This window comes from Colossoma macropomum, unplaced genomic scaffold (assembly GCF_904425465.1).
Source record: "Colossoma macropomum unplaced genomic scaffold, Colossoma_macropomum, whole genome shotgun sequence".
NCBI lineage: Eukaryota > Metazoa > Chordata > Actinopteri > Characiformes > Serrasalmidae > Colossoma > Colossoma macropomum.
Genome location: NW_023494793.1, coordinates 31344810 through 31364311, shown reverse-complemented (window position 1 = coordinate 31364311; position 19502 = coordinate 31344810). Strand labels below are relative to the sequence as shown.

At 39.0% G+C, this 19502-nt stretch overlaps 1 protein-coding gene across 1 annotated transcript; it reads right to left on the bottom strand.

Annotated features, from left to right (window-relative positions):
• Positions 1 to 1184: 1184 nt before the first annotated feature.
• On the bottom strand, positions 1185 to 19222 carry tmem51a (transmembrane protein 51a). Its single transcript, XM_036579172.1, has 3 exons — positions 18902 to 19222; positions 3611 to 4143; positions 1185 to 2803 (listed from the first exon to the last, which is right to left on the bottom strand). Exons 2-3 carry the CDS (start codon positions 3952 to 3954, stop codon positions 2374 to 2376), a joined length of 774 nt encoding a protein of 257 aa, XP_036435065.1. The 5' UTR covers positions 3955 to 4143; positions 18902 to 19222; the 3' UTR covers positions 1185 to 2373.
• Between the last annotated feature and the right edge of the window lie 280 nt (positions 19223 to 19502).

The window sequence follows — 19502 nt, the reverse complement described above, 5'->3', positions numbered from 1 at the left end:
GCCACCCATAATAAAATTTAGGCTACGTTACTAGAATGCACGCGCACACACACACACACACACACACACACAACAGTGCTGGTAGAATTTCCCATATAACATATTTCGCAATTAATTTTATAGTTTAGCATTAATGCAGCCTCTGTATCAAACAGCCTCAGGCAGTTCCAGTTTTGTAGCAGTAAACATGATCAGAACGTCACCCTCTTACTCTGGCAGCATCAACATAAGCTTAATAACATCAAAGTTGTATGGTATAATGGTATCACTGGCCTATCCATGCTCCACCTTCAAATTCAAATTCGCCCCCCCCAAAGGGGACGGAGGGCAGTTCTAGGCTGGAGGTTAGGGAACCAGCCTTGTGACTAGTAGGTCGCTGGCTCGATCCCCTGAGCCAACAGGACATGATTGTCTGCAAGTTGTTTTTTGGATTCGTGCAAACAAAACAAATGTGGCAGATACAGTCTGTTTTATTAGTCAAGTGCACAAGCAGCTAACAGCTCCCTGAGACTGTCTGATGGGTTTTGAAGTGTTAGATTAATGAGATAATGGACAGAGATGCTCTTTAGGTCTGATTATTATGAAGACACTGTAGCTTCTCTTCACAGCAAACCGCCCCCAGATTTATCAGTGCAGCGTAAAGGAAGACAATAAACTATAATCACAATCTTCACTAAACTGTACTTTCTAATGATTATTTTTAACTGAGATGAAGACGCAGTGCGGTCGTTTAGCCCTGTGTTTGGTCGTGAGTCAAGCTGAGATATTAGAGACCATCACACAATTACAGGAAGAAATGTTTAGCGTTTCAACATCCTCAGATTCTAAACTTTATTTAGATCTAATCTATAAATCTATTAAACTCTCACCATTTGACCTTACGCCACATGAATGTTTCTTTCTTAATGTGAGTTTGTTGAAACGTTGCCGCTGAACAAGCTGGATAAAAGACCTCATGTACAAGACGACAAGAACTCCTCAGTATCTAATGCTGCACCGATTAGCTTCAGAATTTTTCCATTAGGTTGAACTGGATTTTTCCCAACATTATCAGTAAAGTTTGTCCAACCTAGCAGCTATGAAAGAATGCTTCTGTGAGTGGAGCATGTATAGTTAAATTATTATGAGGGATACAATATTAATTTCATTTTTAACAAGAACACTTATTTTATCAGTAGGTTAACACTGAGCAAGTTATGCATAGCTGTGTTAGATTACAATGTAGTTAGAAATATGCAAAGTAACAACTACAACCAGAAATTGTATATAACTGTCCACTGATTGGAACATGATAATCAGCTCCAGCAAAAGAAATGGTGTATAAACAGCACTGGTTAGCAAGGTACTATGGGTGGGATAATGGCCCATTGTGTTTCAACAGGACAGTGGGTGTTAAAGTAATGGTTTGGCAAAGAAAAAAAAAAAAATTCCAAATGTACACAATTCCTCATTTGTAGCTCAGACATGTTTGGTGTTTAAATTTTGCTTCTTCAGTTCTTCACTGGAAATAGCATTTAGTTACACAGTGAAGTCTTGTTTGTTAATGAAGACCTAGATGAGGTTTGAGCAGGTCGATGGAAATTTTAAGGATGTATTTGCAGAAAAGATTTAGGTTACTATTGACTCAAAGTGTTTGTTATCAATGTTAGCCTCACAGCTCCAGTTTAAAACTAAAAGCAAAACTGCTTTAAAAGCAAAATTAGGACACCCAGCATGTCTTGGCTGCCTGACTATTGGGGTAGGTGGAAAATAACGTAGTTTGATTTTTCGCTGGACCATTCCTTTAATAATGGTAATGGTATGAGAGCGCAGTACCCACATATGCACACCAGTGCTAAACGCCTGAGCCTGAGTTACAGGCGGAAAGAAAACCAGTAGAGCGTTTTCCTCATATTCCTATTGTAAATCTACTTGGCTGCTGGGAGTTATGTAGGTCAGAGGCATTGTCATCACACGACAGCCAGGCATGGTAAACAACTTTTCCTCAACAATTTGAAATTAATTGTGTCACTGTTACTTTACATCAGACACCCATATCCTTTTTAATTGGGAGTGCTGTAAAAATACTATGACACTGGAGTTTTAATGAATATAATCATGCTGAGTTAGTGCACATTAGGTGCTGCACAAATACTCAACTAGGTTTCCAAAAAACTAGTCATCATTTACCACAGAAAGAAATGAGAGAGTTCCAAGACTGGTGTTTCAGAATTGGTTCTTTTGAAAACTCACAGCTGAATGTTTCATTTTAAGGTGGTTATGTATAACAATATTTATGTATGAAGTATTTATGGCTCGTGTATGCAACCCTTACTGCACATTTTACCAGTCCGGAATTAACAGACCATCACAGCAGTTCTAGCGCACGCTTAGTCACTGTGGCGGGTGTGGAAGCTCAGGGGGCGAGTCATCATACTGCGGTGGAGGAGTAAGGGGTTCGATGCTGGACACAATGACTTGTGGGGAGTTGCTGGACATCTTCCTGCCCAGCTTTTCAGATTTGATGCGCCTCACTTTAACAGGAAGCAGTTTGAGTCCTGGACGTCCGTTCCGATGGTTCGATCCTGGAGGGTGTGTGTGTGTTGGGTTCGAATCGTCCGCTCCGTTCTGTGTTTGGGTGGGTTGTGTGTGTGCTGGTTCGGGCCCATCCAACCCGCTCTGGGGCGTCTCCATCAGTTCTTCGTAGGCCGGGAGCTGGGTGGTGCTGTCTTGTCGTGCAGTGAACTGTCGAATGGGGTACTGTTCACTGCCAACCACCTCTTCGTAACTGGGCACAGCATAGTGTTCCGGTTGTTCCGCTTGCCTACGTGGAACACAAAAATACAAACATCTTTTAACCTTCTAATCTTTGACATGTGAGAGTATATTACCTTTTCAGAATATGAAACATCTCTTGGGCCTAACTAATTATTAACTAGATCATTCCCTCACACTCGTTTAAAATTCTCCATAAGCTGGAACTATTAGCATGCAAGTAGCTTTGCGCATAACTGAAAGGGAGGAAACCAGCACCCACACCAACAGGATATCAGAAATGCATGTGTAAATTGTGTGTACATGAAATGACTTTTCCTTGTTCTCACTCCCAAGTCCATTAAGTACACATATGGAAACTGAGCTGCAATTTTCATTTTTTCCATTTTTAATTGTGTTTGTAATGCCACGAAAATCAACACATTTACACATATCAGCCTATTCAGATTACAGCATTTTAGCTCCACCCTGTCATGATGAAGTTATACAGCGTTTCAGCCCAGAATGTTTTTTAAAGGGCATAGGGGCAGCCAATCAGAACACAGATAATTTACATTTGTGAGTCTTAATGGCAGTACCAAAAACAGCCTGTTTAATTCTAAAGGACAAAGAGGCGTTGGAAAATCTAAAAATCTAAAAATGAATTATAACTGTTTTTATTTCATATAACCACACATATATTACAAGAAGGACCAAGAAAATGTAACAAAAATGTAAAACATGGGCCCTTTTTAAAAAATGTCAAAAATGAAAAATAAATTTTGAATCGGAAATTGCACTAAACCTGAAAATATGCGAATTGTTCACCCCCCACAGATGAGTGGGTAAAATGACATCTGAACGTGCGTATTCTCACCTCTCTTCCGGCTGGCTTTGGTCTGTCTGTGCGTTTCCATTGGTCTGCTGCTGTCTCTGTGCTCTGCGTTTGTTGCGTATGCCCAGACAGAGGGCAAGCAGCAGCATGGCCACTCCTATACCAAGCATCACAAAGGCTGCTACTGATGTGTTACTACTCGAGCCCAGTCCCTGGCCAGGCCGTGAGCTGTTTCCGACTGAGCCCGCTGGCACCACGGTCCACACGACCATCACGATGCCCAGGGCCACCAGCCCCACACCCAGCGCAGCAGCAGCATATTGGGAAGCAGAGTTAGAGCTGCCTGTGGTATTAGAACTGGGTGGATTATCACCACTGTAGGACATGTTCAGCTTGTCAAGAGAGAACGAGAGCTTATCTCTCACCCCCTCATGAACTCTGTCTTCCGCTCATTCATTCATGCCTCGTCTCTTGCTCAATCACATGCTTACATATTGGCTCCTGCGTTGTTATCCTATGGTGCATTTCTACTCGAAGTGTGGACCTTCTGGCTTGTTGTAAGGAGCGTTTGTGATCTAAAAACAAAGAAGACACAATTGCAGTCACAGTCCAGATCAACATCATCTCAAGTAATCCACTGTGAAACATGAAACCTTCAGCTCACATGAAGACACATTTCTTTTTAGATTGTATTTAATCACAGATAAAGAACATGTCCAAAAGAAACTTGCTCATTCAACATTTCTTCTGAAATCAGGGGTATTGAAAGGGAGTTTGTTCACGCTTCTCTGCATTAACACGTTTCTTCGTCTCTGCTCTTCTGGGAAGACTACAGTAGATGCTGTAACATTTCTGTGCGGATTCACATTCAGCCACAACAGCATTATTGAGGTCAGGGACTGATGTTGGATGCTTAGTTTTGGATCACAAACAGCACTCCATGGTAAACTTATACTCAAGTCCAGTCTCTCCAGAGCATGCCATTCTGTAGGCAACGCTTTTCTATGAAGGTTACACAAGCTGTGTTTGTATTTGAACATCTGTGTCAGCTATGGGTGAGCCTTAGAATAACTGAATTTACTAATTAGAAGGAATGTTTCGATACTTTAGGACAGGGGTGCCCAATCTTATCCACAAAGGGCTGGTGTGGCTGCAGATTTGAATTCTAACAAAGCAGAAGCTCACATGATCAGCTGGAAGGCTGAGCAATTGAGTAAACAAGTGGAATCAGCTGTGCTCCTGCTCGTCTTGAATAAAAAAACCTGCCGCCACATTGCAGATAAGATTGGACACCACCACTTTAGAATGTATACTGCACTTATCTAAGCCAAACGGCTTAAAGCACAAAGGAAATTATGGGGGTGGGAGATTAGAAAAGTTGTTGTGACCAGCACCAATGCCAATAACTGATCATTTATTTTGAATTTTGAAAAAACAAGTTCACACTAATCCATATATGAAGTGCTCTCTCTGTAAGACAGATCAAAACCCTAAAGATAACTGATCATTGATTTTGCATAGCCATGACACAGCTAAATCAGACATGACAATTGTTAGAAAGAAAAAATTGTTAGTGATGTTGATTAACTGACAAACACATAAAATGTTCGACCAATGTTTTTGCTTAAAAAGTTGATTTAATTTCCAGTAAAGAGTTCATATTTGAATAGGCAAGTTTTTGAAAATCACACATAAAGGCACAGGAGTGCAAACTGTTCCGTTAGCCCTGCTTAGTGATGCACAACTCTATAGCAGAGATTAAACCATCTTAAATGTACACTCTTAAAAAAGTGAGTTGTTCAGTAAAGATAATCGTTCTATATTTGCACAATTAAAGGGTTCTTTGCATCATGAAACGGTTCTTTAGATTGATGGATAATGTGCATGAATGCGCTATAGACTGTTCCATATAGAACCTTTTCGAAGTAGGTTCTTCTATTGTTACAAACTTGACACTATAACAATAGAAGAACCCTTTCAGGTGCTATATAGAACCATTATCAAAAAGGTTCTATATAGGACCATTTAACATTCTCCATCAGTCCAAAGTACCCTTTCATGATGCAAAAAACCCTTTTTGACCCTTTTGTCCATGGTTCTATATAGAACTATTTTCTTTACTAAAGAACCCTTAAAGCACCATCTTTGTTAAGAGTGTAGTTTACACTTTTTGAGTAGCTACACAGCGTTATGATGACAATCTATGTTTTTTCGACACCTACTCCCAGAAGCTTGTTGAAGACTGACCCCTGTTCATGTGAATATTTCTCCACTCAAAATTGTCCAGGACACTTAGCCATATGGCACACTGCAAAGGTAGACTACAACTGACTATTTAAAAATGTCATGCTGCTTCTGTTGAGTGAAATTGAGTGTAATCTTAAACTACTGTCTACAAGTATGTTTGCTAGCTAACAGTTAGCCTATGTAGTTAAGCCTAAAAGCTGTGAGCTACCGACTGTTGATTCTTGTTAAAACTATGCATATGAACTTTGTTACTGTCATATCTGTTACACGTAATAAAGCCTAAAGCCTTGTTTATATAAAACGCAGTACTGTGTTTGATGTTTTCATTAATCGTGTCCGTGGTTTTAGGTTTGTCTATTAATAGTTAATTACCAACTAATAACGCTTGATATCAGGCAAAATAATTTGCTGAAATTCGTATCCACCCACATTATTTAGCAGCCAGTCTTTTCCAGAACAACATACAATGATAGAATAAAAACAATTAACAACATGTTTTGGTACATAAACCCCAACAAATATCATAAGTAGACCTCATTTATGTTGTATAAACAAAGTAGGATAAATGTAGGATATGGGACCTGTAATAATGGGCTGTGGTATTATTAATTATACAGTTTATCTGAGTGATTTAAAAAGAATGGAAATGTCTACTAACAGTATTTACAGCATGTGAACTGCCAGTGGATGTGGAAGCTAAAGATAGCATGCAAAATTATTTTTTGTAATTACTGACTATAATTTAAATATCAGACTTATAATAATAATTTAATTTTCCCGTTTATCTGAAAAGCCGTAAGAAGCAGTATCTGCAAACTCTTGCTGGTGAATCGCTGTAGTTCTTGGCTATGGAAAACGGCAGCATCTAGAGTCAAGTCGATTGAAAAGGGGAAAGAAATCAAATATATTTTTCACTATGAAAAGGAAATGACTTTAATAAGATTATCAGACTTAAAATGAAAATTAAGACAATGAATTGAAATATTTATTCATCTACTCCAATTAGAGTTTCTTATAAAACAATGCTGCTTACAAATCAAGATCCTTTTTTCTAAGCATTATATTCCAACATCAGTGACACAATTTCACAGCTGAGGATAAAAACTGTGAAATCACCCTGTCATTAAAGGCTGACCAGATTAAATTTACTAGGGTTTTGTTTCCTCCTCTCCTCCCTGTAAGTGTAGATAAATCTGGTATTTATTAAAAGGTTTCATTCCTTCCTTCATGAACAGAGGCCTTTTTTCTCTCATCCCTAAAGGTAATGGGAAACCATAATCCTTGATAACTTACAGCTGCTTACCTCCTTGAACTCTGACTGTAGGATCTCGGTTTCTATCTTGGCAGAAAGACTGTAACTTACTTTACCAAAGTTACCTGCGAATGCTGTGACTCACTTCCATCTTCTGTAAAAAATAAATGGTCTATATAATGGAAAAACTTTTTTTTAAATAGAAGAGTTTAGAGTTCAATGTTAACATTGCTAAAGTTTCAAAACTGTTCACTCCCCAGTGCAAATATGTATGCTACAATATATTTACAGTACAATCAGCTTCTCTGGTCCTGGCAAAAATTGTGTTAAATGTTGTTTCACATCCGAATCTCTCACTTCAATTCCCTCATACATGCGTTCATACACTCATGCTCACATCTACACTCCCCTGCAAACAAAATGGGCCAAGCCCAAAGTGGCAATAAATTAAGCTCTTAATGTGACATCAAATGTGCTTGTGTGCAGCTACTCAGCCATAGAAACCCAATTCACAAAGCTTACGAAACACAGTTCTTGTGCTGATGTTGCTTTCTGGAACTCTGTAGTGAGTGATGCAACAGAAGATAAGTGATTTTTACGGGCTACTTGCTTCAACCCTCGGTCGCCCTGGGTGGTCTACCGCAACGTGACTGAGCTGTTTTTGCTTCAGACGTTTCCATTTCACAATAATAGCACATACAGTTGACCAGAAGGAATTGACTTGTGGCAGAGGTGGCATCCTGTGACAGACGTTTAGTCACTGAGCTCTTCAGTACAACCCATTCTATAGCCAGTGTATGTCTATGGAGACTGCATGGCTATGTGCTTGTTTTTTCACTCCTGTGAGCAATGGGTGTAGCTGAAACACCTGAACTCAATATTCAGGAGGGGTGTCTACATACTTTTGGTGTCCACATATTGTGGTGTGTATTTCTTTTTAATGTCCGCTCCAGCAAACTGGCACAATTTTTATTTTTTTTTTTTTTTTTTTGACAAACATCTCTGACTCAACTCAACTAAACAGGCTAACTGAAGCATGCTCTGCGCTTTATGTACGCTGCATTATCTGTGCTTGTTTGTAGCATACCAGTATAAAGATTACAGCAAAACTCATATAGTTTTAGAAGAACTTCAACCCACTACGCATATCACCCACGATGAGAAGCCAATTAAAGCCCAAACTTTTTAAATGATGCATAACATAAGGCAGCGATTTAGAATAGAGGTCATTTACATACGTTGGTCTTAAAGGCACAGTGACAAAATTAGTTTAAATCTAAGTGATGAACCAGATGAATGATGTCCAGATGAACTAAGAAACTGAACTAATTATAGCTGTAGAATTACAGTCAATAAAATAAACTTGTCATACAATTGGTCAATACAATAAATAAATAGATATGAAACAGAAAGACAACTCTTCAGACTGGACAGAAGATAACAGTGTTGCCTGCCACTCATCTAAGTTATTCCAAAAATAAGTAACGTTAGTTATCTGGCTTCTTTCTATTTTTTTCTTTTAAAAGTTCCTCTGACCTCGGGAACCAAGGTCTCCTAGTCTTCAAACCTGAAAATCTAACTTTAGAGACTATTGTGGGGGCAAGCAGGTATGTTTTGAACAGCACACACACATCCGTGTACTGCTGATTCACCACTCAAACACACACACAGCTTCGGGAAGGAGAGGTGACTGTAGGCTTTCCCATAAAACAGTTTCCTATGAATTAGTTCTGCTCTCACACCCCTCTCATTCAGAGCACAACTGATCTCTGATCAGCAAGAAAATGTACAGTACATCAGTGCATTTTGGGGCCAGGTCTTTAAAGCTCCTGTAAATGTATATTATACATTTAATGCTGTGAATGACTGGCAACTTTAGGGAATGTCTGCCATGTGCCAGAGTTTTTGTACTTTAGTGTGAGAAGGTATGGTGTCCAACTCTGCCAGGATGGCCTGGAATTTCCTGGCTTTGAATAACTTAAAAGGTGCATACTGACAAGTACTACAGTGCTTTGTCGGATACAATGCAAATTATGGCCCTTAACATCAATGCAAACTTTCCACTGGTGCCTGACATGATGCCCATGTCAGTAAAACCCAAGTACTGACCGACATAACAGCGTGAGTGTGCAGTATGATAAAGTGTAAGAGGACGTGTTGAGAGCACTGAGTAGACTTTATGTAAGATCTGCAATTAACATATACACATGGAGCCTAATTTCCAGACAATAATAAAAAAACACATTTATGAGTGAATTTCGTATGTATGAAATCTGCTTTATTCATTTGCACCCTAAGCTTCCAGCATAAGACCACAAAACATGCCATTTATTTGTGATTTAACTCCTTAAACAAAAGACACCCATTATTCAGTAACTACTATGAATTATTTAGTAATTACTACAAAAGTAGTTAATATGTACATTATGTAGTTATGAGAGTGAGGAATTTAAGTGTCCACATATAGGACGTTGCAGTAAAAGTATAACTTTAAACTCTGAGAACCCAGTAAAATATAGACTGATATGTTCTAAAACTCCTTGTGCACTGAAGTCCAACAAACATCAGCCCAACAAACTCCAACAAGCAGTCATGTTTAGAGAACTGACAAGCCAAATGAACAAGTGTGAATGACCATACCCAGCAGAAAAAAACATTTCTAATTTTACAACACATGATTGCTCACCTTGCGTATAACCGCATAAAAACCACAAGGTCTACTCTTTACAGCACTAGTTGTAGATGTCAAGGGTGAATGGTTAAACAGTGTAGTGTTCTCTGCATTTTATCACAGTATTGAACTATGTTTTCTTTACTACAGCCAACTACAACACATGCTAGCTAAGTAGCCTACAGAAATTAGCAGACCTAATATCCCACGATCAGGATAAATCGTCAAGCCAGCTAATGCTGTATTTTTATGTTGACATTCCATACCTTACTGCAGAATTGGTGTAAAACAAAAATGGTACATGGTCATGTAAACACTGTCATGGTCATAGCGGCTGCCAAAAATTGATGCTCATCTAAAAAGAGCTTTAGCAGTATTATTTAAGGTAGAAAAGGGTACAAGGATGCCAGAACTCATCAACAGAGATTAGACTGTTTAGTTTAACATGATGACTGTTTAGTTTACTGATGGTGTGTCGTTGCAATAGTAATCCTGCCAACACAAGAGGAACCGCAGGTTCAGACATCTGGTGCATGTGCTTGGCTGCACAGCCACTGGTGCAAAGCCACCATCTGTGCAAAAATGACCAAACACCTCTAAGTCAGACTCCTACCTAAATGTAACAATACTGCACCAAAGGATGTTTCCGAATAACGATTTACGTTCATGATCATAACCCTGTTTCGCTTTGTGAGTGTATGCTAATTTATTGATTATGTTATCTTGCTGACTTAGCAAACACACAGGACTTTAGTGTTAACCGTCCAATATAGACCCGTCAGAGACATCTAAGCAACACATGTTTATCATAGACTTAGCATACATATCAGTTTTGTATCATTAGACCAGTGGTCGTCGACCCTGGTCCTGGAGAGCTACCTTCCTGCAGAGTTCAGCTCCAACCTGCATTTAACATGCTGCCCCTCCCTTTCATAACACTAATACATCTGATCCCACTTCTGAAGAAGATAATTAGCTGGAGCAGGTGTGGCAGATTGTGGTTGGAAATAGACACTGCAGGTAGGTCGTTCTCCAGGACCAGGGTTGGAAACCACTGCTTTAGTCTGATTAAAGTCAGAAAACGCAGAGCTCCAAGTTGAAACGTCACCCATGCAGCCTAGTAATTGAATTTTTTTCAAGAGCTTAGCCAAGAACTGACAGCTTCAGTCACAAAATGGATGCAAACATATGTCCGGAGGGCATTTCATGTTTCCAATTAAACTGAAATATAGAAACTAACCAGGTGTTTATTTGCCTATACAATCAAGGGCTTGAAAACATGACTCACTGGAAACCTGGCATCCAATGACGGCACATTTTTTCTTGTTTGTTCACTGTGAAATCACATTAGAAACAACAGAGACAGCGGTGGAGGTTAGGTTAGTGGGTGTGGCTCTAGTTGAGGCACTACTTTGCTGTGACACAGAAATGGGAAGAAAATCCCAAAAACCCCTGTTGAAACCCACATCTTTGGAAAGAAAATATGCCAAAACAGCAGAGACTTCACATTTCAGAATTTCTTAAATGGAATACGCAGTAACGAGTAATGCATTTGTGAACTGGCAAGGAAAATGCAGGTTTGTTTACTTGAGCTTCTTTACATGTGCAGCCTAGTCAAGTTTTGCACTTTTTCCAGGCCTCGACCCCTGCACTTTTCAAAATGCTACACCCACGTCTATGTTTACAAATAAGAAGCCAACTTCAGCTTGCTCAAGCAACCCATGCTGGTTTGTTTACGTGACTATGACCCAGGCTGATGATAAGAAAGTGTTCATATGTTTGTGCTACTATTTAGTAAACTATATAGTTCATCCCTATATAACACAATACTAATGAGATAATAGAGATCAGCGTTTCCCAATTATAAATCACAGGTATGGCACACTAACTGCCTGAACTGGCAACCATCCATGTGAATACATCTTTAGGGAACAGGGCTGAGATACAGAAAGAGACAGGAATAGCTGGAATATCACAGAAGGGAGAACAAGCCTCAGCTTGCAGCAGTACAGAAATGCTGCAAAACAGCTGGAGAATTTGAAGAATGTGCCTCCAAGAGGACAACGATTGTTACCATATATCTGACATTGGGATCTGGAATGCATTTGTTACAGTTATCTTCTCAGTGAACGTCTGCTTTTAACTGGAATTTACTTATTTATGTATTCACTTTTTTATTATATATATATATATATATATATATATGTAAATATAAAAATAGTAGCATTAATAGTAGAGGTAGAAGATAGAAGAACAGCAGTAGTACAAGATTGTTTTGTCAAAAACAAATGAAGAATTCAAATATATTTTCCAATGCATTTATACATCTGGCATAACTGAGAACCTAATTATTAACTGCTGCTCTGCAAACACCCCCACTGCCTCTTCACAGCATTCGCTCTTCAACTGTTCATACTCACTCATTCCACATGAGTTAACATGATGTCAAAGAATAGGGTTTTAATTCTGAGGGTCTTAATCCTTATCCTACACATCATTTACATATTACTGGTTGACGTGAAGATCAGTGTAACTGTTGAAATAGGTAAAACATTTTGTATTATAGTCAATTTAGAATATGTTTCTAAAACACTCTAGGATTAAAATATAAGGGAAATTGAGGAAAAATGTCTCAGTAAATTCCTGTTTACTGTAAAGCCAGATCACATCCATACATTTAGCATGTATAGGACGAGTTTAGCATGTATAGGACGATGAAGTATGATATCCCTGTCAGAACGAAACCATGTATATCCATGTTTGTTTTTACTTTTTTGACAGTTTACATGGTGTGATGCTCACTCACGTCACTCACAACAAGTGGCAGAAAACAGACTAGAACAGCTGCACACTCGTATTACGTGCCGGTGTGTAGACCAGGGGTGGAAAGTAACAAGTATAAGTACTTCGTTACCGTACTTAAGCCAATTTTTTTACGTATCTGTACTTTGTATTCCCCATATTTTTATTTAACTATTCTATTTAGCTTTTTTCTACCATCGCATATTGTACTTTTTTCTGATGCAGATCACAGACTGAGTTAAAAAACGCTCACCTTCAGTGGAAAAGCTCTGCTCGTCATGTGTCACTTTTCATGAGGTAACCAATCAAAAAAGAGGGTGGGTAAAACTGAACCAGAGAGCGAACGTGGGCTGAACAGAACAACAGCTTTGCTTGCATTCACTGGCATATGTACTATCCTCTATATTTCTATCACCAATTTACTAAAAGAACTTGAGAAACTGACTCCAACTACTGCAGCTTGGTGAGTAGTTAACTTTAATGTAGAAATACGGATTTTTGGATTTTTCTGTAACACGTGGTCTGAACACAGCCTAAGTTACAGAACCCAAGCACAGCAATAGTAGCCTGTGCATATTCTGAAATATGTCAGAAATCCATGGCCTTACTTACTAATAATACAACTGGTTGGTTAAAAAATAATTCTTGACTTATGTTATACAAAAACAAATATTAACATACCATACATAATTTATGCTTTATGTCATGGTTGCGTATGTCTAATTAATACTCAGTAAAGAAAATCCTGTTTCAAAAAATGAAACAGAAATAGAAATGATATCTAGGAGCATGTACATTTACACTTTTACCTGAGTAAAAAAATTTAAACCTTACTTCAACTTTTACAAGAGTATATTTTTACCAGAGTACTTGTCCTTTACTTAAGTAAGGAACTTGTGGCCTTCTGCCACTTCTGAACAAACTGTGGCTAGTTCAAACATAGTAGAAACACGACTGCTGCAGATGTTATAAGTTTTCATTTCCACCTTAAAGTAGTTTCACATTGCAGGCATTTAGACCTCTGTGTTACCTTCTGAAAATACTCCTCACTGCTGCAGATCGTGAATTATGTCTGTTCACAGCAGTGAAGTAAACAGAGAGCAAAAACAAAAGAAAGGATTAACCTATGCCTGGGCGTCCCTAACTGTAATACCTCTAATTGTACAATATAAGACATCTTTAGACATTTTCATCTTACATTTGCATGTAATGCTACTGCTACCTAGTCAATAAGCAGTGAACAACTTGTGTTTTCACAATGAAAAACTAACTAATTAGTATATTAGCATCGTGCTAAAGGGGTCCTTTTTCCTCTTGTCTGGAGGACCAAAGGTCCAACATTTTCATTTTCACTTTAAAAGATTTTTTTTTTCTCTTTTTAAAACCAAATAAATTATCTCAACAACCTCCCATAATCATATATTTATATATTTTTTGCACAACTTAATATAAATGCCCAGATCACTATTATCCATAAATGCTTAGAACACTGTTATCCAAAATTACACTAGCTGACCTTAAAGACTTTTCTGTGGGAAAAAAATCTCAGGAATGCGGACATCCAGATAAAATTTCAGAATTAGTTAAGGCATAAACATTTAACAAATGTGCTGAGATTAGATTTGGCCCTATCATTTGACCAGGATGTAAAACTAAGGAGTGGGTGGGACATTACACTAGGGAGCCTCTTCCCTCAAATCACCATAATTTCACATAATTTTATTTGATTCACTAAATTTTTTTTAAAGAGACACTTCAAGGGACATAGTTTTATCGCCTTTAACACATAAGGCCCACACTTTACTTCTTCACTCTCATAACCACACAACTTGCATATTAGTTTCACAGTAATAAGCCTTAAGATTAATAGCTGAATAATAAACCTGGTGCTAAAGAGGTAAATTACCAAATTAAACCATGATGTCATGCATATAATACACTCTGTAAGTAATAAGACAGTTTTGTTGTCTTGACTCTGTATTCTAACAAAACACATTTGAAATGAAGAGAGGCCTCTGAGGTTAAAGTGCAGAATATCAGCTTTAATCTAAAGCTACTCAAGGTGGCTGAATCATACTGTGGGTCACATGTGTCAGACTCCAGTCCCCGTGGGCCAAAACACTGCAGGCTTCAGCATATTGCCACATTAAACACACCTGATTCAGCTCATTAGTTAATCAGCAAGGCCTTCATTAACTGAATTCAGAACATTAGATGAGGGTAAACGCTAATATCCACTGCACTTTGACCCAGAAGGTTCCCAGTTTGACATGCCTGCTCTGGGTAAACCATATAATAAGAATCACATCCTGTTTTATATATAGCCCTTCCCCATTTCAGGGGATCATAAATGATTGGTCACATGGACACGGATAAAATCGTCATATTTAGTACTTAGTTAAAAACTCTTCACCAACAAAGAATGTTTAATGTCTGCAACCCACATATATCACCAGATGCTGGGTATCTTCACTGGCGATACTGGACCAAGCCTGAGATGCAGTTGTTTTCAGTTACTGCCTATTTTGTTGGATTTTTCCCTTCAGTCCTGTCTTCAGCAACTAAAATAAAAGCTCTGTGGACTTCAGGTCAGGTAACTGATTTGGTCAGTTCAAAACTCTCCAGGTTTTTTATCTTTAGCTCTCCACTTACTTTAGCAGGGTAAGGTGCCATCCATTGAAGTTTGAGACATTTGGTAATGTTTGGTAGGATTTGAGCAGGGAATTCCACTGATTTTTCACGATTTCTGCATAATCAAATGGTTACGTTGTAAACTAAGTCCTGGTCTAGTCTGGTAGTGACAGGAAGCAGACATCTGAAGAGTTTAATGACTCAAAAAATAATGTCTAGTGACTGTCTAACATCTGGTACGTTGTTTTATTATACCCTTGAGAAGGTAAAACATATATATTTTTAAAATCCATTCACTGAGGAGGGGTACACGGGAGCTGAGGGTGTGGTTAGGCAAACAGTCCCCAAAAAACTTATTTTTAATATAGATTCATCACTAGTTTACCATTATCACCATTAAATATAAGAACTCAGAAGGCCCCATTACAGCCCCTGGTTCATATCACCACCATTGTGAATAAAATCAGAGAGGATAAGTTTCTCTACAATAAACCATTTCACATCAAAACCTCTCTGAATGACTATGCTCACATCTCGACCACTGAATTTTGAAGAATAAATCGGAGATGTTTTTATAGTTCAGAATAAATCCTACAGGGGTGTGGTGGGTGTCAGACACCTACAGCCAACAACTCAGACATACAATATGGCTATTTTTCCACTTCATCAGTGATTTGCATTTTGTGATGAAATTTCTGAGCTTGTGCTGCTTTATTGTTCTTCTTATGATAGTCTTTTACAAATCAGTGCCTAAAGCCCAGACAGCATTCTTGCTCTGTTTAGAAAAGTATTCTTTGATCATACCGCAGTCAGATGTGATCTGACTGTGCATTCTTGCTACCAAACAGCTCATTTGACATTTTCAGTGCTTTGGCTGCATCTGTGTGTGATTCATTCTTATTTTAGACTAGAACAGCTGCATAGAGTAGCCTTTGATTCCAGAAACAAATGCTACACTACTCTGTTTTTTATCTCTTTTTGCATGAATTAATACTGCAAAGATACACAGCTGGTCAGGAAACAACCAAGCAGCCAAGGCTATATTCAGACTGCCAGCTCAAATCCGATTTTTGCAATGTCCAGGTTGTATCCAGATTGATTTTGATAGTCCGGACAGCTAAAAATAACATGAAATCCGATTTTTGCTAATCAAAAATCAAAACATGAGTTGGAGGTGGTTTGAAATGCGATTTCAATCTGATTTTTACGGACGCGTCTCTGTCTGGACGCTCAAAGCGGATTTCAGAGCGTCCTTTGCGTCACTTGCAACATGACAAACGGAAGTGCTGCGAGAAGAGCGGCAAAGATTCTTGCTTATGCCAGAAAATTCTGAACAGTTTGGAGGGCAAGATGATGCACCTCCATCTCTGCTGCATTGCTGTTTGAAATCCACGTCATCAGTGTAGCTACGTAGTTACTGACACCTACGTCGATACCATGGCAACCCATGCAGATCGGTTGGTGATGTCTGGACACACAAATCTGATCACTTGCAAATAACAGTGCAGACAGTCATCTCAAAAGATCTGATTTGAGTAACAAATCCGATTTGCCTGCAGTCTGAACATAGCCCAACTGTCCAATTACTAATGATTTCACAGAACAGAGATTTTATACAAAAAATTGCTTTGATTCCTTAATGATTCACACAATATAGATGTAAGTAACACTCAACTTGCCATTCTGCACTTTAACTCCATAATTATTGATATATTTCAAGTTTAATCTGCAGGAGAGACAGAAAACAACAAATTATGTCACTGTACAATAACCTACTGACTTACACACTGACTGATCTATAGAAATGATCTCTGTTCTGATGCTTTGTATTGTACTTCAAAAAGCAGCCCAGGCTGAGACACTCCTTCAAAATAGACAGACAAATGTAAATGTGACATCACAAAAACAATTCAATCAAAACAGGCTTAAGTCTAGTTTAGTTTATGGACTGTATGGACACTTTTTGAAACTTTAACAATATCCACATACTATTTTGAAATATTTTACTTCAAAAAGCCAGGGTGAATTAGTTTTTCCTTGGTAAGGACCCTTTAATGTGTAAAAGAGGTCTCTGCAGGTCTGCGTGGTAGAGCTAGACACCCATCACCCATAACATTAAAACCACCTCCTTGTTTCTACACTCATTGTCCTTTTTATCAGCTCCACTTACCATATAGATGCACTTTGTGGTTCTACAATTACAGACTGTAGTACATTTTCTCTGTAGCCCCCTCTTACACTGTTCTTCAATGGTCAGGACCACCACAGACCAGGTATTATTTGGGTGGTGGATCATTCCCAGCACTGCAGTGACACTGATGTTGGTTTGGTTTGTTAGTGTGTGTTGTGCTGGTACGAGTGGATCAGACACAGCAGTGCTCTTGGAGTTTTTAAACACCTCAGTGTCACTGCTGGACTGAGAATAGTCCACCGCTCAGAGGATGACCAACACAAACTGTACAGCAACAGATGAGCTACTGTCTCTGACTTTACATCTACAAGGTGGACTGGCAAGGTAGGAGTGTCTAATAGAGTGGACACAGTATTTAAAAACTCCAGCAGCTCTCTGATTCCACCATGTTAGTGTCACTGCAGTGCTGAGAATGATCCACCACCCAAATTATACCTGCTCTGTGGTGGGCCTGACCACTGAAGAACAGGGAAAAACAGACGGACTGCAGTCTGTAACTGTAGAACTACAAAGTGCCCCTATATGGTAAGTGGAGCTGATAAAATGTACAATGTAGAACAAGGAGGTGGATTTGATGTTATGGCTGATCTGTGAACGCCTACAGCACAACAGGTCTATGAGTTTAGGAGTTTCCACAGTCCTGTCATTGGGGTCGGTTCTAATTATTGTTTATTTTAGTCTCCTGGTGGAAGTAATATTTTACTTAGTGTTTGCTGTGAAGTTTCTTGTGTCCTCAGAAAGCCTTTATTAATCCACCAGCTCAGCTCAGCTGTTATGATACCAACATAATAACGGCTGTGTTTCTTCCGTAAATGATAGTTCCGTGCTGAGAGTAGAGTAACTTCCCACACCCCGGAGTTCAGGTAAGCACAGTCCACAAACGTAGAGACTGAAAATATGAAGCTAGCTGAGCGTAGTAAAACAGTTAACATCACTTTTAGACGAACAAGAGTGCTATAATATTGCTTGGCTAACAAGGCTGAAGTTGGCTTCTATCGCCAGCTTCTTGTTTGAAGTTTCCCGTTCCACCTTAAATGATGCAACAGTTCCATTCTGGCGCCTCAGGCAGACAGGCGCCAAAATATTACTGCAGCGCCATTTAAGGTGGAACGGGGAAAATCGAACAAGAAGCTGGCGACAGAAGCTGACTAACTTAACTAAAACCACCCAACAGTCCTAACTGAATGCAGGAAGAAAGCAAATGGCAAATAGGTGACCAACTCAGTTCCTTCACAACAAGGCTAGGCTAGCAAACGAACTCCACAGACTCCTAATAAGACTTAGGCGACTAACATACCGGCTGTGTTCAACAGGATAATCACGTTACCGAAAACCAAACCGAATCACAGCCACACAGCTGCTGTGCAGGGTCCCAACTGAAGTGGTCAGCTTAACAACATGCAAAACTGACTTGACCGCGAAATATAAGCAAAGAAGTTAGAGTCCGTGTGTTGGTAGATGAACACGGCTAAAGACGTAGCTAAAACGTTGAAGAGAAACTCCTGCAAAGTGAAGAGTCCCTCAAACTACTTAACCTACCTCGTAACCATCGGTTCGGTCAGAATCCGCGGGACTTCACCGAGTCTGTCTGAGCGCCCGGTGGAAGAAAACAGCGCTAAAATACTAGACAACACTTTCACAACAGCCTAATTATAGACTTACACAGGTACAAATAACCTAACACTGCATTTACGCGTTCGTAGGCAGAGAAGACTTGAATTTGTGCAGCTTTTAGCTCAGTCCTGAACAAGACTCATCTTCCTGTCCCCTCCTAGTCAGGCTTTAACCCTTTGGTGTAATAAAGACTCGCTTCAGCCAGTCAGAACAGAAGAGGCCAACCTTATAACAGCTCTTACAGGAATCTACAGCACGATTACTACAGTTTACTACAGGATACCCAAGTGTAGGTATAAAAGAGGGCTACAAAGAGGGGTAATTAAAGAGTTAAAGATTCGCTTAAATATAAAGGTTCTTAAAGGAGAATTCCACCGATTTTTCAAAATTTCTGTATAATTCAGTCATTGAGATGTAAACAAAGTCAGTCAAAGTGGTTTGATGTGAAACGATTAATTGTAGAGAAACATGACGACGGATTTCTTTACAGTGGTGGTGATGGGAACCAGGGACCACTGCTGTTCCC

What these genes read in the sequence shown, in the direction of transcription:
- tmem51a (XM_036579172.1), bottom strand. Translation starts at nt 3,954, where the DNA reads ATGTCCTACAGTGGTGATAATCCACCCAGTTCTAATACCACAGGCAGC. An exon ending in CAAAGCCAGCCGGAAGAGAG is followed by an intron (nt 2,804 to 3,610) that starts GTGAGAATACGC and finishes TGTTCCACGTAG; the next exon opens with GCAAGCGGAACAACCGGAAC.